The sequence below is a fragment of the Amblyomma americanum genome, chromosome 1, assembly GCF_052857255.1.
Source record: "Amblyomma americanum isolate KBUSLIRL-KWMA chromosome 1, ASM5285725v1, whole genome shotgun sequence".
Classification (NCBI taxonomy): domain Eukaryota; kingdom Metazoa; phylum Arthropoda; class Arachnida; order Ixodida; family Ixodidae; genus Amblyomma; species Amblyomma americanum.
Genome location: NC_135497.1, coordinates 116,937,981 through 116,953,794, shown reverse-complemented (window position 1 = coordinate 116,953,794; position 15,814 = coordinate 116,937,981). Strand labels below are relative to the sequence as shown.

General features: G+C 48.8%; 1 protein-coding gene across 1 annotated transcript in view; it reads left to right on the top strand.

Annotated features, from left to right (window-relative positions):
* Nucleotides 1-11,484: 11,484 nt before the first annotated feature.
* Nucleotides 11,485-15,814, top strand: part of LOC144113525 (uncharacterized) — a 34,279-nt gene continuing 29,949 nt past the window's right edge. The window contains exon 1 of the mRNA XM_077646640.1: nt 11,485-11,791. Coding sequence (XP_077502766.1) covers nt 11,623-11,791 — 169 coding nt within the window. The 5' untranslated portion in view covers nt 11,485-11,622. The remainder of the gene's footprint in view (nt 11,792-15,814) is intronic.

The window sequence follows — 15,814 nt, the reverse complement described above, 5'->3', positions numbered from 1 at the left end:
GACGCCGCGAAAACTCCGGGTTCGGTAACCAGAAAGCATACCGTGTTCCTCCTTCATAAATATCGGTGGTCCGACGCGTGACGCTCATAAAGAAGCGCTCGGAAGTTATTGCCTGTGCCCCATAAACACTTCGGATGTCGGAGGAAGTTCCTGAGAACGTGCGAGAAATTTTGGACGCTTCCCAGCGGGAGAAACATACGACGGCTACAGTCGCATAGCCGCGGCACTTATTTCGTTGTGCTCGCGCGTGTTTAAGCTCCTGAGTAGATTTATTTTTACTTTTTAATGTTAATAATACAGAGGCAAATAAATAAAAGCTTCGGAATTCAGTACCATGCATGAAGTAAAATTCATTCATTCATTCATTCATTCATTCATTCATTCATTGTTTATGTTCACTATTTCTTGCAAAATACAACAGAAGAGAAAATACTTTTCTTCGATCGTCACTGCCAAGCATGCAAACTCACTTCTGAAATCCCTCCAAGGTGTGAGCTCTTATGTCTCATGCATACTGCTAGGTTACCCATTCCTTTCATAACTCGTTAATCTGGCGCTTCCAATTCGCATCTCCTCATAATGGTGTCAGTAGCCATGCGTAAAACGGGAATAAAGTACTGAACTTGCTTGTTACTGCTTCTCAGGCGGGCGCATGTGGTGTTGTGACAGAAGCCAAGTTGACACACTCCGTGCGCTTCATAAAATGCTCGATGTGTTGCGGTTCTGCCATTAGTAGGGCATGGGCCACTGAGGTAAAGCCGCCTTTACGTTTATAAAAGGGATTCATTGTACATGGGTAAGGACCATTAAAAGCACATTCACAAAGCCTTATTTGTGGCTGATAGAAATGGGTGCACTAAGCCACTCGTCTTTATTTGAACACCCGATAGACAAGTATTTAAGGCATGAGCGCGACCTCTATTTTATGTATCCGTCCGAACGCCATCTCTTGTTCTATTTCCAGACATGCATCTAGCGAACCCTGGGCCGTCTATGTAGCGTATAGAGAAACAGAGCCTCGACGAATATTCGCGCGCACCCTTTTACTATACCTGGCGCCCAGCTTTCTCTGAGCAAAAGGCAGTGCCCTGCGTCTAGGGTGCTCAACCGGTATCAACATGCTGCGCCGCACACAGGCTGAAATCTCAGGACATGCAGGCCCAGGATGCACCAGGGATGAGCACTCTTGCTTTGACTGCGTCTCCTTTTACGCAACCAAGAACAAACGCTACTCCATCTACATTGCCGCCAGAAGTACTTCACCAGGTCTCGGCTCCCAGCAGTCGCGATTGGTTGTTCTGAACTCACGACCCAGCCTCTCTTTGAGCCTTCGCGAAATTAACAGCGTTGCAGAAGGAATATCCTTACGGTCACTATGCTCTGTCCGGAGCATGGCAAGGCTTCGAAAAATTCAAATCCATGAGCTTCACCGAATTCAAACGACAGTGTCAAGCAAATAACGAAAACTGATATTTCGATTATATACTGTTCTCCTCACCACTCCGCCTTCTTCATTTTTCTTCGTTATTGCCGGCGGTTGCTTAAAAATATCAAAAGTATTGTTTTCAGCTGCGTGCTAAGATAAGTAATTGGTTGATATTAATCATTCAGCACATAGGTGTCTGATATACGCGTCAAGATGCAAAGTTGCAAAGCGTCAAAAGAAAGCAGTAATTGTAGTTGTTCTGCAAAGAGCGTTTTTGTCCTGTAAAAATAAAACGTCAATAATCCTGAATTTCCACTGCGGGAGTGTGTTGTGAACATTTCTGACTGATTTCTCTTCTATTGCGAACATTGAAAACAGTTCTAGCATAAAAGAGAGTAGCAACAAATTCTTTAGGCTCAGGGTGGTATGGAGAAGATGGCCGATGGTATTCGGTGCAATACTACAATGACAGTAGTATATTAAGGACACGCACTTGTTCTGTGGGCTTCTGTGAAAAGCAGGAAGCGTTGGACTAGGGTGCAGGTCTGACGTCGTCATCCATCCTGCCCTTTAATTGCTTCAGATATTTCCTCAAATTGTACTAACGTAACAAGATGAGCAAGTTGTTCGGTATTCTGCAAATAACTATCACTTTGTAACTTGGGAGAGTACTCCCGACGAGGACAGTCTATGTCTGCGATAAATCGTCGAAGGATGCCATTCAGACGACATCCTCACTGGGGGCGAAAAAGTGTCTTCGGTCCAGAAATCACACCACTCAGAAAAGGAAGAAATATGAGTACTGGTTCAAAAAAACTGCGCTTCATTTCTACTGTAGTCTTCTTGACACTTCGGTGCAAGGCTTTACACTTTTCGATCGTCCCCTTTAACTCGCAGGAATAACTCGGTGTCACACTGAAGTCGTTCTGCTGCTGAGGGGAGCGTTCATGCGCGGGTTCCTACTGCCGTGGTCGGCCAGACGAAGAAGAGCGACGGCAGCGCCTGCTGGTGCGCGCACCTCGCGACGTCGAGCCGCCTGTTGACAGCGCTGCTGCAGGTGCAGCCTCGGAGCGCGATGCCGCCTACGTGCGGCTGTTCGCCGACCGAGGAGGCGGTGCCCACAGGACGCCGCACCAAGAATGCCCGCCGCGGAATGGGGGTCGTTAACTTGATTTATTGCCGCCGGAAGTTGCAGCGCTCGGCCGCGTAGTCTATACTCGTGCGGGGGGATTGAGGTGCTACCGAGAAACGACCTGAGCCCCGCCGATCGGCGGCGCTCTCTGATCTATATAAATTCGCCATTCCGTCGGAGCGCGCGGCCATAGCCGGCTGGCGCGCTCTCCCTAGGGTCCGCCAGTGAAATGGGCAGCCAGCGGGATTTCAACTCGCTGCGCTCTAAGCTGGAGATTAATGAAGCGCGCGCGAAAACAGAGGCCGCCTCGTTACTGGCTCGCAATTAGCCAGGCAGAGCGCGCACTTTGATCCGCTGCGGGATCGCATCTGCCCGCACCTGTGCGTGCGATATTCGCGGCTGGGTGCGGAGGGGCTCCAGCGCTGCTCGCCGAAAGCTGAACACCGGTCGGACGGCCGCGAAGACGGAACGAGCACACGCGATCGAACCTTCCGGACGGGTCCAGTGGCAGCGTCTGCGAGGTTTCCTGACACCATCGAGGGACAGATTGCAAGAAGCCGGAGAATGGGCTTTAAAGACAATTGTAGACACTTGCATCGTCATGAGTAAACTGAAAGAGAAAGTTGTGTAATCTTTGGTGCACTATAGAAGCCGTAGCAGCCAGGAGTATAGAATAAGACGATTGTGTTACGAAGACTTCGACCGCGTACGACGTGATGGGGCCATTGAGAGGTCCATTTCGAATGAAACGGCGCAAGTAAATTAATGTCATCGATGCACTTGCCAGGGTTAACAGCAAAAGCCTCCGAAATTCCCGCTTTACAAGGCTCCGAAGAAATATATATTTAATCTGAATAATATCAAGGTTCCTGATTCGGACGCTTGCTGGTTAATCTTAGCAACATAGTTAAACCCCGAAACTGAAAGTTTTAAAGGCGCACACACCATATCCAGCAGTAACGATTTCATATCCAACACGCATTTACTACAATCTCCTTTGCGTAAATTCAAGTCATTCACAACCTGAACTTCCGATGTGGACAGTGCATATAGTGCAGCGATATCAAGTTTGAAACTATTGAAGTGATGATCCAGCATGGGAGCGTTGACACCGCATGCAGGGTATCTGCCGCCTCACGGAGGCTATGCACATCGTCAGCGTCAAACGGATACGATGAAGAGAAAATTTTTAATCGGCTAAATAAATTGGCTCAACTGACAGATACCCTCGTGAACCATTTACACCGCCACGGCTGACCAACCTGCTCAGTACAAACCAAGTCGACAATCTCATTCTTTGAGGAGCGGCCCATCTCGCAGAACAGCTACAAAGAATCTGTCAGGCGATGTCATCCGATCTCCCTCAAGCCCCAACTAGTGGCTAACATGCTCCAACATATCCGTTCAAACTGCTGTGTGGAAATCAATCTACGAACAGATCAGAACTTGTTCCTCAAAATTGACGTCCGAACACAATAAACACGAACTATTGTTGAACTTGCTATTGTTATGGGCGCATAGCTTCAAGCCCAGAACTTAATAATCAGCGCCACAACCGCATATATGCCATAAACCTGGACTCCACTGGGCATTTTGCAGCATTGGGTAGGAGCCCCATAGCTGACGGCAGATAACGAGCTGACAGTATAGAAATTACCCTCAAATTCTCGCCATGCAATATCAACAGCAATGCAGGACATACCACGAGGCGACTTCCGTCAGAATACAGCGACTGAGTCATTGGCCCAGATTCAGCAGTTTATTATTTGAAGTGAAATTAGTCTGCAAGCCTACTACCAGGCACATTTAAACGTCAGAGACCTGTCAAGGTTATGCATTTCATGTGGCATACTTATCTGTATTGCATTGGCATGCTGGTGTTTATTTATTTATTCTTATTTATTTTCAATACCTCAAATGCCCCTGTGCAGGGGCTTTACACGAGCGGCGGACATTCGTAATGACAGATGAGTTATTCAATAAAACGCTTGAAGTGGTCGTGATTGCGATTGGTGACAACTGCAGCAGGAAGGCCATTCCAGTCCTTGGGCGTTCTTACAAAAAATGAGGAAACATGGGCTAATGAACGGGCTGCTAAAGGTGGGTGCACGGTCTTGTCATGGGTGAGGCGGCCTAAATGGCGATGATCTGCTAGAATGGCAAGGTCACGTGAGGATTCATAATAAAACTTATGGAAGAGGAAGAGGCAAGCGACATTTCTCCCGTGTTGAAGGTTGGGCAGGTTAACTTGCTTTTCGAATTTACCAATGTTTGACGTACATGAATAATCAGAAAAGACAAGACGCGCAGCACGGTTCTGGACAGATTCTAGCAAGTTGATGTGGTTAGTTTGGAGTGGGTCCTAGATAGCGCATGCGCATTCGAGATTAGGCCGAACTAAGCTGCAGTATGTTAGTAATTTTACAGAATAAGGGGCTAATCGAAGGTTGGGGCTTAAATATCCGAGGACACGCTTGACTTCATTGGTCAGTTTCGTTATGTGATCTGCCCATGAAAAGTCGGCAGATATATTAATTCCTAAGTATCTGTAAGAAGTTTTGGTGTTGAGGTGAGAGCCAGAAAGTGTGTATTTGCAGATGTGACTGTCTGCGATGGAAGGTAAGAAGAGATGATTTCTTAATATTTGAAGATATAAGCCATTTTTCGCATCAGGTTTACATATTATCCAGATCGGTCTGAAGCGCGTTCATTAACATCAGTTATAACATTAACATAATTATGTTTATTTTCATTGCTATTTGGCGATCATTCCAGCATTTGTATGGCTCCTACTTATTCACTAGTCATTTTTACTGACGTTTTAAGCCCCGTATTATTTATATCGATTGTCCATTTTCTGTGTCGCTATATGTTTTTCCACCTGGTAGATTAGTTCTTGTGCGTTTCTGTCCGGCTGTCAAACGAGAAGCAGCTGACGTAATGATCAGGCGCCGGCCTCTCATTGCATTTATGCTAGCAAAAAATATGGCGGCACAGTGATGGCAAATGTACCGCGGAATTTAACGACAGTCAGAGACACCGGAGGCGTTACGCTTGTGCAGCAGTAGTGTCTTATAACCGAATTTCCCATCACGTCCAAGAAAGGGAACACTACGCAAAAGGTTTATTCCGGAGTATATACGAATTAAAACAAAGATACCGAAAAATCGTTGATGTCATCATCGCACTGAACAAAAAGAGTAAATCGAAATTCCATTTTTAATTTGCTTTGCCTCAATGACGACAGCAATGTTTGCGTTAGCGTTCGAGGCTGTACAGAAAATTGTCTTCACTCCGCGTCTAAGGGGCGCCAAACGCCTTTTGCTGGAAATGAAGTGGTATTATTGAAACAAGGAGGCGTATTCGACAATCATCGCGTCCATCATCGTACAAGGAACGAAACGTTGCTCGCAACTAAGGGCTTCGGGTTGGTCCTTAGTGTTGGCGGCGACATTTTAGAATCACTTCAAGACCCCTGTGCGTCGCCTGCAGTAACTGCAAAGCACGGCTCTTTGGCGTTCAGCGTCGGCTAACGGCTACAAAACTGGGTCGCAAAGCCGTGTACTTTTGCCATAGAACAGCGACATTTTCAATCGACCTCGTAACGCTGCGTGCCCCTCACCCATGTGCCTAGAATATGGCTGCTAGAAAATTGAAGCCGACGTAATAGGCCGAAGCAAAATGGCTTTCACCACTTCACATTCTTTTTATAATTTCAAATACACACCATTAGCTCCTTCCGCAGCATCAACTCCCCCTTTGGTTGATACAAAATCTCAGAGGCATCTGGTCTATCTTCATGACGTTGTGAAGTGCGCTAACAGTTTCGAACGCGGTGCGCGAGACAATTAAATCTTTGGACTTGAAGCCGAAAAAAAAATCGCGCTGCACTTCTGCGCCCTGCCATAGCAAATAAAGATGTATCGATTCCAACGGGCTATCATTTGTTTGGCACAGAAAGCAGTTCTTCAAATTTTTGGGCTTAATGCCCTCTGTGGGCAGTTTGTCGCAAGAGCCGCTAAACCACATGCCGTAAGGGTCAGTCCCCTCAGCCTACAACGACGCACTGGAATATTTTTGAGGCACGCGAGCACGTCTTCATGCCCAACACCCATGGCTAACTCGCGCGCTTTCCCAACCTCCACTTGTACCACAAAATGCATCCCACTCTATATCACTCTACTTGCCAGTGGTGCCCCGACACCCACGACACCCTTTAGTAACCAGCTCACCTGGGGCCGCCGATACAAGCCGGCGGTTCCCAACGTCCCCAAACCCACCCTGTAACAGTGGGAGCAAACGCTGTCCAAAGCGCGACTGGATGACCAGCTGCAGCTGATTGACCGGGCCTGCGCGGTGGCTACGGTGACTGAACTCCTGGACTGAGGAGTCTCCTCTCACCATGCTCGTCAACTCTTAGGTCATTAAATGTTCCTCCTCCTTCTCCTCCTCTAATAATAAATTATTCTGACGACTCATGGGAAAATTTCAAGACGAACGTTAGTGAATTTCAGTAGCGCCTGCGCCAGTGTCAGCACAACGACGAAAAAAATAGACGGATATTCGCATTTTCCGACGCTCCAAGCGGCTCTGGTCTTCGTTCCGATCTCGTTCAGTACCATAATTTCACAAAATGGTGGTAGAGAAAACCTGAATCGAGCTTACTCATGAGTGAAAATGTATGACCTGTCATTGCAAGAGCACGTGCTAAATCCTATACCTGCCCGCATGCAAGGACATTATGGAAATCAGTGTTTTCACATGCTGCATTTGGTAGCATATCTGCGGTACCTGTGTCCATCTTCCAAGCTAGGGCTTCTGTAGCGCTTTCACATGACGGTCGGAAACAAATCAACACGGAGGCATTCCGTCGCTGTCTGCTTCCCACGATCAGCGGTGGGCCAACCACGAAAGTGGCGCAGTGAAGGAGAACATTTCTTTTTTTGTTTAACCCAAGCGGAGATTCCTTTATCTCAACAACTTGACCGGGTAGTCGAGCGGCTTGAAGTGAAGAACGTCCGTAGTCGGGCTCTTCAAGCGCAGTATTTCCATGCACTGTCTATGGAATGCTTGTGTGTGGACAGGAGGGTAGGCGGGGTGAGTTCCCTGTCTCACACGCTAACGAAATGACGACCACCTACTAAGCGTCATTTTCAATAACAAACTCTGCACTCGAATACAGGGCACAAAAAGTAAATTTGGGAAGGCACCGTACCCTGCCTCGTAGGTGTCAAGAATAGTTACTTTGTATTTTTTTAATTATAAAGCACGTAGGCTATTGCCACAGAGATATCCGTTATCAAGAGTACGGGGTGTTTACAGCCACAGTGTTCCAATAAGTGACTTTTGAAGGAACGTAGGCAAGAATCCTGGCTGCTCTCTGTCCGCGCTAATTTCTGGCCTCTATATACTTAAGACTGTCAGGCGTCAGCGATCCGCGCACTGCTGGTTTGCTGATTACGTCCGCCACAAACTTTTTCTCTCTTACTTTTGTTTCACGCAGATGCCTAGGGGTCCACCAGTGCCGAGACATGCTTTGAAACAAAAGTAATGCTATTTTACACAACGCTTCACAGCAAAACAAAACAAAAAGGTGCTTTCAGAGGTATCAGACTGTCTTATTTTGGAACCGGGTAGTGATCAATTGGGATGAGGAATGCATGTTATTCATATTTAACACTCCGTCCAAAATTCACCTAATTATTTCTATTCTGCGCTGCTTCGCATGATGAGAAGCAGCCGTGACATACATGAGGTTGTTTCAAGGGTTTGCGGAATTTTCTCTGCTTTCAACCATCATACGCAGAAAAAATCAGTCTTCTAGATGTTTTCACACGACGCCTCTGCCGCACATGTGTACATATTTTTTCAGTCCTTGGTTTATTTATCACGCAGAAATTTTCCTATTTTTTTTCTTTAGTACAGAATTACGCAATGTTCTGCCTGCGTTACTTTGTCGATCGCTTCCTCTTACCACGAAGAAGTTTAACGAGAGTTATGATGCCACGAATTGATGAAAATAACGTGGCGGAAAACATATACCTATATTCTCTGGCAGCTAACCGCTGTGTTGTTAAAGCAGCATAATTTTAAATTTACGAAATCTTATCCGACAAAAAGCAGCTCAAACACCGCTCCATTTAGCGGTGGAGTAAGAGTGATTCATGGACCACTGAGTTATCGTGGAGGAGCTATGTGTGCATGGCCATCCAAGACAGACAGGCCATGGCAGAGAGTTCTGACAAAATGTAGTCCACTGGGCAAGTAACAAAAGGTTAAAAGAGATGACGCCAGAAGATGAGCCCCTATTGTCGGAAGCTGACTCACATGCTACTGAGGAAGAACAAAGGGAGATGCCAAGTAGCTCCAGAAAGAGTGAAGCGGCTGGGCTGAAGCCGAAGGGACGCTCAGCTGCGGATGTGTCTGGAACAGACAGGAAAGTCTGATGCTGTAAGGAACAACATCACACAGTAACCTGCAATCAGTGAATCAAGTTAAGCTGGACATCGTCAAACGGGGGATGAAAAGATTGAACATTGACGGCATCTTAGGAATCAGCGAGCTAAAATGGACAGGGATAGGAAAATTTAACTCTGGCGACCGTCATATCTATTACTGTGGAGAAGAATCCCTTAGGAGAAATGGAATGGCCCTCGTAGTCAACAAATGAGTGGGAATATCAATACTAGGGTACAACCCCCAAAACGACAGAATGATCTCAGTCCGGATCCGCGGGAAACCATTCAACGTCGCAGTAATCCAAGTCTATGCCGCAACCACTGATGCTGCAGGAGCTGAAGTTGACAGGTTCTGCGAAGACCTTCGATACCTTCTAGAGCTTACACACACAAAAAATGGTGGTGGTTTAGCACTGGTTAAACCTGGAGTGACGCGGTAGCTACAGCTGGCCGAGTGGAACTTGCTCAGTTGAATTGCAAATTCAGTCTTTCGCCGCTCCGTTTCGCCGGGCGTTCCTTCTTCATCTTCGTCCCACTTGACAGGGCGCATGCGCACAGCTGTGGCAGCTCGGTTTCGCCGGCGCGCCGTGCCGCCGGCAGCAGCAGCTACTCCCCACCACGTGGCTGGTCACGTGACCAACCACGTGACGAACCACGTGATAAGCCACGGCGCCGCGCCGCCGGCAGCTGCTCCGCTCCACGTGACCAACCACTTGACAGAGTGGCGAAGCCGCCACCGCCACGCTGAAGGCTCGAAATGCTGCCGTAATGTGACTATCGCTACAAAAAAATAATAATAATATTAATTGGTTTTTGGGGAAAGGAAATGGCGCAGTATCTGTCTCATATATCGTTGGACACCTGAACCGCGCCGTAAGGGAAGGGATAAAGGAGGGAGTGAAAGAAGAAAGCAAGAATAGGTGCCGTAGTGGAGGGCTCCGGAATAATTTCGACCACCTGGGGATCTTTAACGTGCACTGACATCGCACAGCACACGGGCGCCTTAGCGTTTTTCCTCCATAAAAACGCAGCCGCCGCGGTCGGGTTCGAACCCGGGAACTCCGGATCAGTAGTCGAGCGCCCTAACCACTGAGCCACCGCGGCGGGGCAAAAAAAAAATCTCCTTTTCATCATTGGGGGCAGGCATGCTAAAGTAGGAATTCAAGAAATACCTGGAATAAGGCAGTTTCGGTCTTGGAGTACAAAATGAAGGAGGGCAAAGGCTCATAATGTTTAGTCAAGAGCAAACACACTTTTTCAACAACACAAGAGACGACACCACACATGGACTACACCGAGTCGTCAATACAGAAAGAAGAATTTTCAGCCACCTAATGCGGAGAGGAGTCGCGCGAAAATAACCTGATGCTGAGAAAGATTAAGGGCACTAGGAGAAAGGCGGCATACGATGAGATGGTTAGATGGGACCACCGACGCAATGAAGATGAAATTGTGGGAACGTCCGGGAGAGGGCGGAGGACTGGAAGGCGTGGCGTGCGGTGGTACATAGGTTCCCGAAGAATCGAACACGACTTAACCAATGAGCAACAATAACAAGGGGCGAAGTGATTAAGGCTGTAGTGACATATATGCACTGCCTGCACAGCTGTTCCACTTTATTATCTGAGGGTTCCTGGGACACACAATTAACAAGCTCCCTCGAAGCTGTCTGCTAGCCTCATCTTCAAAAACATTTGTATTGACTTTGCAAGCGACAGCATCTAAACACGCTTACGCCGTTTAAACATATGACCGGAATGCGCGCATTATGAAGCACATGTGCGAGTTTTCATTTACCAACGTAAACAAATGTATGCTGGTACGACCAATGTGTTGCAAAAGGAGAGGTCGGCTCTCTACTTTCAGTTACAAGCACGTAGCGCACAAATGTACGCTGACTGTATTCAGGCGGAGCGTTCTCTTGTAGCGTCCAGGCGGTAGTGAGAGAATGCCCGCGTCCCTTGGCGTTAAGATGCCCGCAAACGGTCGGCGGCCCGTTCCGGCAGCGGCGGAGAAACGGGGCCACCGAACCCGAACAGCCCCAGTGCGCGACGGATGGGGTGCCGGGAACAAAGGGCGGCCGGCCGCAGCGCCACGCCGTGGAAACGTTGCCCACGGGGGAGAAAGGCCGCCGGCATCGGAGCGGATCGGCGCTTGTTCTGCAAACAAAGTTGGTCCCCGTTCGGGACACGGCGCGAGACTCCCGCAACGTCCCTCGAAGCCCGGCGTGTGCCGCCGGAGAACATCACATGTTGAATAGGGAAAAGGGGAAGCGGCGAGGGCGCCGGAGTGGTGGGGAGAGAGAGAGAGCTCCGGACGATGCAAAAAGAAGCAAAGCGATCATCCGTGACGCGTGCAGATCTTCCCCACTGCGCAGGCGCAGAGCGCCGCCTCCTCGCCCGCAGGGCTCGGGCCGCGGTGGCAGCACCGGCGGCGGGATCGCGCTCTCCCCTCCTGGCAACCATGGGGTAGTTGTTGCGCTCGAGACCCGTCGGCTGGCCGGGGAAAAATGAAGAGCGAAAGTTGGTAGCCCGGGAAGCGCGGCGCCCAACGAGGAGGAAAACGAAGCGACCGATCGCGCTCTGGCCGGATAAGGAACACACGAGATGCCGCGCTCCTTTCTGGTCAAGAAGGTCAAGTACCCGGTGGCCAACCACCACGCCGGCGGGCCCCGGTGGTACCGCCAGCCGTCGAGCCCCACGGAGGCGGCGCCGGTGCCGAGCCCGCAGCCCAGCTCGCCCAGCCGCGGCGGCGCCGTCGCCCTACCAGCCTACGGTGAGCGTGCGCGCCGCGCTCAAGCGCCACAAGTGTACGGTCTGGACTTGGTCGCGTGTCCGCGCCGAATTATGCCCGGCTCGCTCGATAGGCGCCCGCTGCACGTAGAAGCGCGGCAGGAATAGGCGCAACAGGTCCACGGGCCTCGCGACATGGGACCAGCTGACGACGCACCTTGGCGCCGCGCGCTCACCGCAGGCCCCACCCGAACCGAAACTAAACGAGCGCGACTCACTGTCCTGCGGTGGCAGGCGTACCAATCGCGCCAGCCGCAGTTCTCCTACACCGCGGAACGGAGAGTTGCATGCGGTTCGTCTCTAATCCGCAACTGCAAGCTGAGTGCCACCTGTGGTTATCGAGTCGGACGCAGCTAAGGTCGGCTATGAAGTTAACCGTTTTCATGCACTGCACAAAACTAAAGCGAAGAGGCCTCCGTGTGCGTGGTTTTTAGGTACTTCAGATCTTCAGTGTACGTCAGGCATCAAAGGTAGCCTAAACATCGTATTTTGTGCACCGGCCGGCCGAGTAAACCAACCAGGCCGTCGTTTTCGTAAAAAGAAAAGCATCAATTTCCTTGCGCACTACGCACACTTCGCTGGTCGCACATTCGAGGGCGTAATATACGTCACGACATCAAGGTTTCTGGAAGCGAATCGGCAGAGAGGAATATGTTTCTTTTTCTTTTTATTCTCTTGTGGCCCAACTATCCCTTTTACAGGGCGCTCATGATGAACAGGAAAACCATAAAACTTGCAAATGCAGAATTTTGCGCGAATGCGTAGCTTCAGAAGATATTTTACCGTCCCGCCTTTTTTCCCTTTTCAAAATGGTGTCTAGCTTTTCTCCTGGTGATTTATTTACTTTTTGCTCCCAGACTCAAAGCAGGGTAAAGAAGCCGCACGGGGAGTTTCTAGTAGTGCTTCATTTGTCGCCATAGATGAGTGCTTGGTGGTCTCTGCATCTGTTGTGTGCACTTGAGAAAGCCCTACTGCGCTGCAGTCGCTTGCGACCAGAAGGAGAGCTTTCTGGTCGAAAACGTCTGGCACAAGGATGAGCGCAGTCCGAATTTTCCGACGCAGTGACCTTGTCGCATTGTATGCCGGAGCTCTGAAAGGTCACTTCAGGTAATGACTTGGAACGGGTACTGTGATGCCTAACTTTCCGTTCATGATGCCTTTCCTTTTTGTATGCAGCGCCACTTGTGGATACGTTTTAGGGTTGGTAACGCAGCAACGGAAGTAGGAGTAGCGAATTCCTTTTGTTTCTCTTCTTTTCCAGGAAGTAAGAATCTACCCAGAAAGGAAGAAACACATCTCGTCTTCACGAAATTCTCTAGTGAGTAAGAATCCCGAATAGTTAGTTCATAAAACGAGCGACAGGCGGCGGTGTCGTTCCCGTTCTACACGTGCAGCGCCCACAAGAAGCCGGTAAACATAACGCCACAAAACGCGCTCAGGAAGCAATTTGGCTCCTGCATTGGTTTTACGCATTTGGGGCGAAAGAGCATGAATAACGTATTTCAGTTCTATTCCATCATGGCTGTTTCCGCCTCTCGTAACTGGCTCAGGCGTTATCGCCAGTGCCGGTCACTCGGAGACGGGAACGGGACGAATTGGATAGAATCGAAAGAATATATTCGCTGGTTCATATAGGCCTTGCGGGCTCAGATTGCGGCTTTTGAATCTGATGCCGTTATTAAGTGAACTGCTCTTCCTTAAGAGTTATCCCGTGACTGGCCGTCGCTCGCGCGCTAACCATTCGTGATAGCCAACGAGAAAACGCAGACCAATCAGGGAGAGAATTAGCGTAACAGAAACCTTATCCGCACGAACCACTGCGAGAGACCTCTCAACCTGCACGCTGTGGCCGTGGTGGTTCTCTGGGCTGTCTTCAATAGACAAATCACTCATAAGCGACGCTACAGCGGCGACCTATCATACTCGCTTACTGTCTTCCAGGAGGCTTAGTGGTAGCGTAAATACTTTGCTTGCTTGATTGGTCGCTACTGTTATTTTATCTAAGCTGACATTTCATGTCCGAATCAGCAACCAGAGCTACCCCCCCCCCCCCCCCCGTTCACTTTCTGCTCGCCTGGTACTTCTGGCCTGCATTACATGCGCTAGTCGACCTTTTGTAGCATGCAGTAGTAGTTCGTAAAGTGGCGATCCCCGCCTTTGACCGCTGCTCCTCCAATCGACGTTCAAGGCGCATTTGGAGGCAAATGAATCGCCCGTGCTGCCATCGCCTTTTCAGTGTGCTGTCTCAACGCTACGCTCTTCGTTGAAACGCTCCAAACACGGATACGCCTTTATTGGAGTAAAAAGGGGAGTAATCTCCTCTAACGCAGTCCCTTTTATAATAGGGAGTGCGCTCCCTTTAGTCCCTTTACTCCTTTTTACTCCTTTTTCTTTAGAGAGAACAGCATGTCTGACCATCTGGCCCGCAGTATACTTTAACTGAATCCAAATATGCATCGTAATTCGGCGAGCTTAATTTACAGCGCTTGAGTGCAAGAAACGGAAGTTTCACATTTCAAATATTGGGGGCGTTCGCGAGAAATTGTTAAGCCCATGCATTTGGTAACCAAGCTATCACTTTCACTATGAGAAGACCTCACGCGTGATGATACCCGCGTGAAATGCGTGAAATCATGCCTGGTAGACACACGACGCGCAATTCCGATTCAGAAACATTGTTCGCAAACACAGTGCGCGAGTCCTTACCGATGAAAGGCGCTTCTGAATGTGCACATGAGCATTCGGAAACACTTTTTGTCGACGTCGTTTACAAACAATTTTAACGTCAAAACATCGCTGTATGAGTTGTGGCACCAAAAAACCTCGCAAATCAAATTTCAAGTGGTGCTGATGCCTAATCTAACACTACGAACTAATTAATCTACCAGATTTTTTAGGGATGTTGATTAGCTTTCCATACCAGTTTTTTCAAAGTATGTGTGTTAAATTTCTATTGCGCCTTTTCTTTTTCTTTTTTCCAGAACTCCCAAGTAAGTGTTTCCTTCGAAATTTTAAAATGTGGCTCCTGGGTTGCTTTTGCATTCTGTGCATTTGTTTACCAGTTTCCGGTACTCGGCTATAATCACAAATAGAATGTGGCTTACTTCAAAACTAAGCCCATCGGTGTAAATCGATCTTACGGTAAATCGATACCTTTGATTTCCCAAGCAACTTGCCAGCTCACCTGCAAGCAGCAAAGTGCGCGCCTTTTCAAATAATTTCTAAAAGGACTTAATTTTCAAATTTAAACTAATGCACCCATGAGATTAAATTTATTATTGATATCCTCTGTAAAACCACACCTAAAAGTTAACTGCAATTCCCCAACAAAACTACGTTGCGTTAAGCGCGACCGGAATTTCGTTTAGCAGTTGTTGAATGCGCTCAACATATTGGCTTCCTGTTGATTTAACACGAACTCAACAGGGTGTCAACAACAACTCAGCAATTCGAGGCAGGGGGAGGAAACCAGGTTCCGTTAACCTCCTCCTGGCTGTGCCTCTGGTACACTGGCTCAAATTCGTAACGTAAGTCGTGTTACTTCCACCTGTACGGCAAGCACGAACAGATGAAAGACTAAGTAAGATGCTAATGGTGCTCGTACAAAGATCTCTAGCACGGTCTACGGCACTTGTCTATGCCTACGAAATGGTTAAGTTTACAAAGAGTGGCATCTTCTTGTGAGTGAATGCGAGAACCCATGGGTAGGAGATTTTGATGCAAAAAGGCTCGCCTGGTGTGGTCGGCTCTAATATCGAGGTTTTTCCACCTCGGTTTACTCATAGCGCATGCACGCCGCCGCGGTGGCTGAGTGGTTATGCTGCTCGGCTGCTGGCCCGAAAGACGCGGGTTCGATCCCGGCCGCGGTGGTCGAATTTCGATGGAGGCGAAATTGTAGAGGCCCGATGTCAGTGCACGTTAAAGAACCCCAGGTGGTCGAAATTTCCGGAGCCCTTCACCATGGCGTCTCTCATAGCCTGAGTCGCTTTGGGACGTTAAACACCCA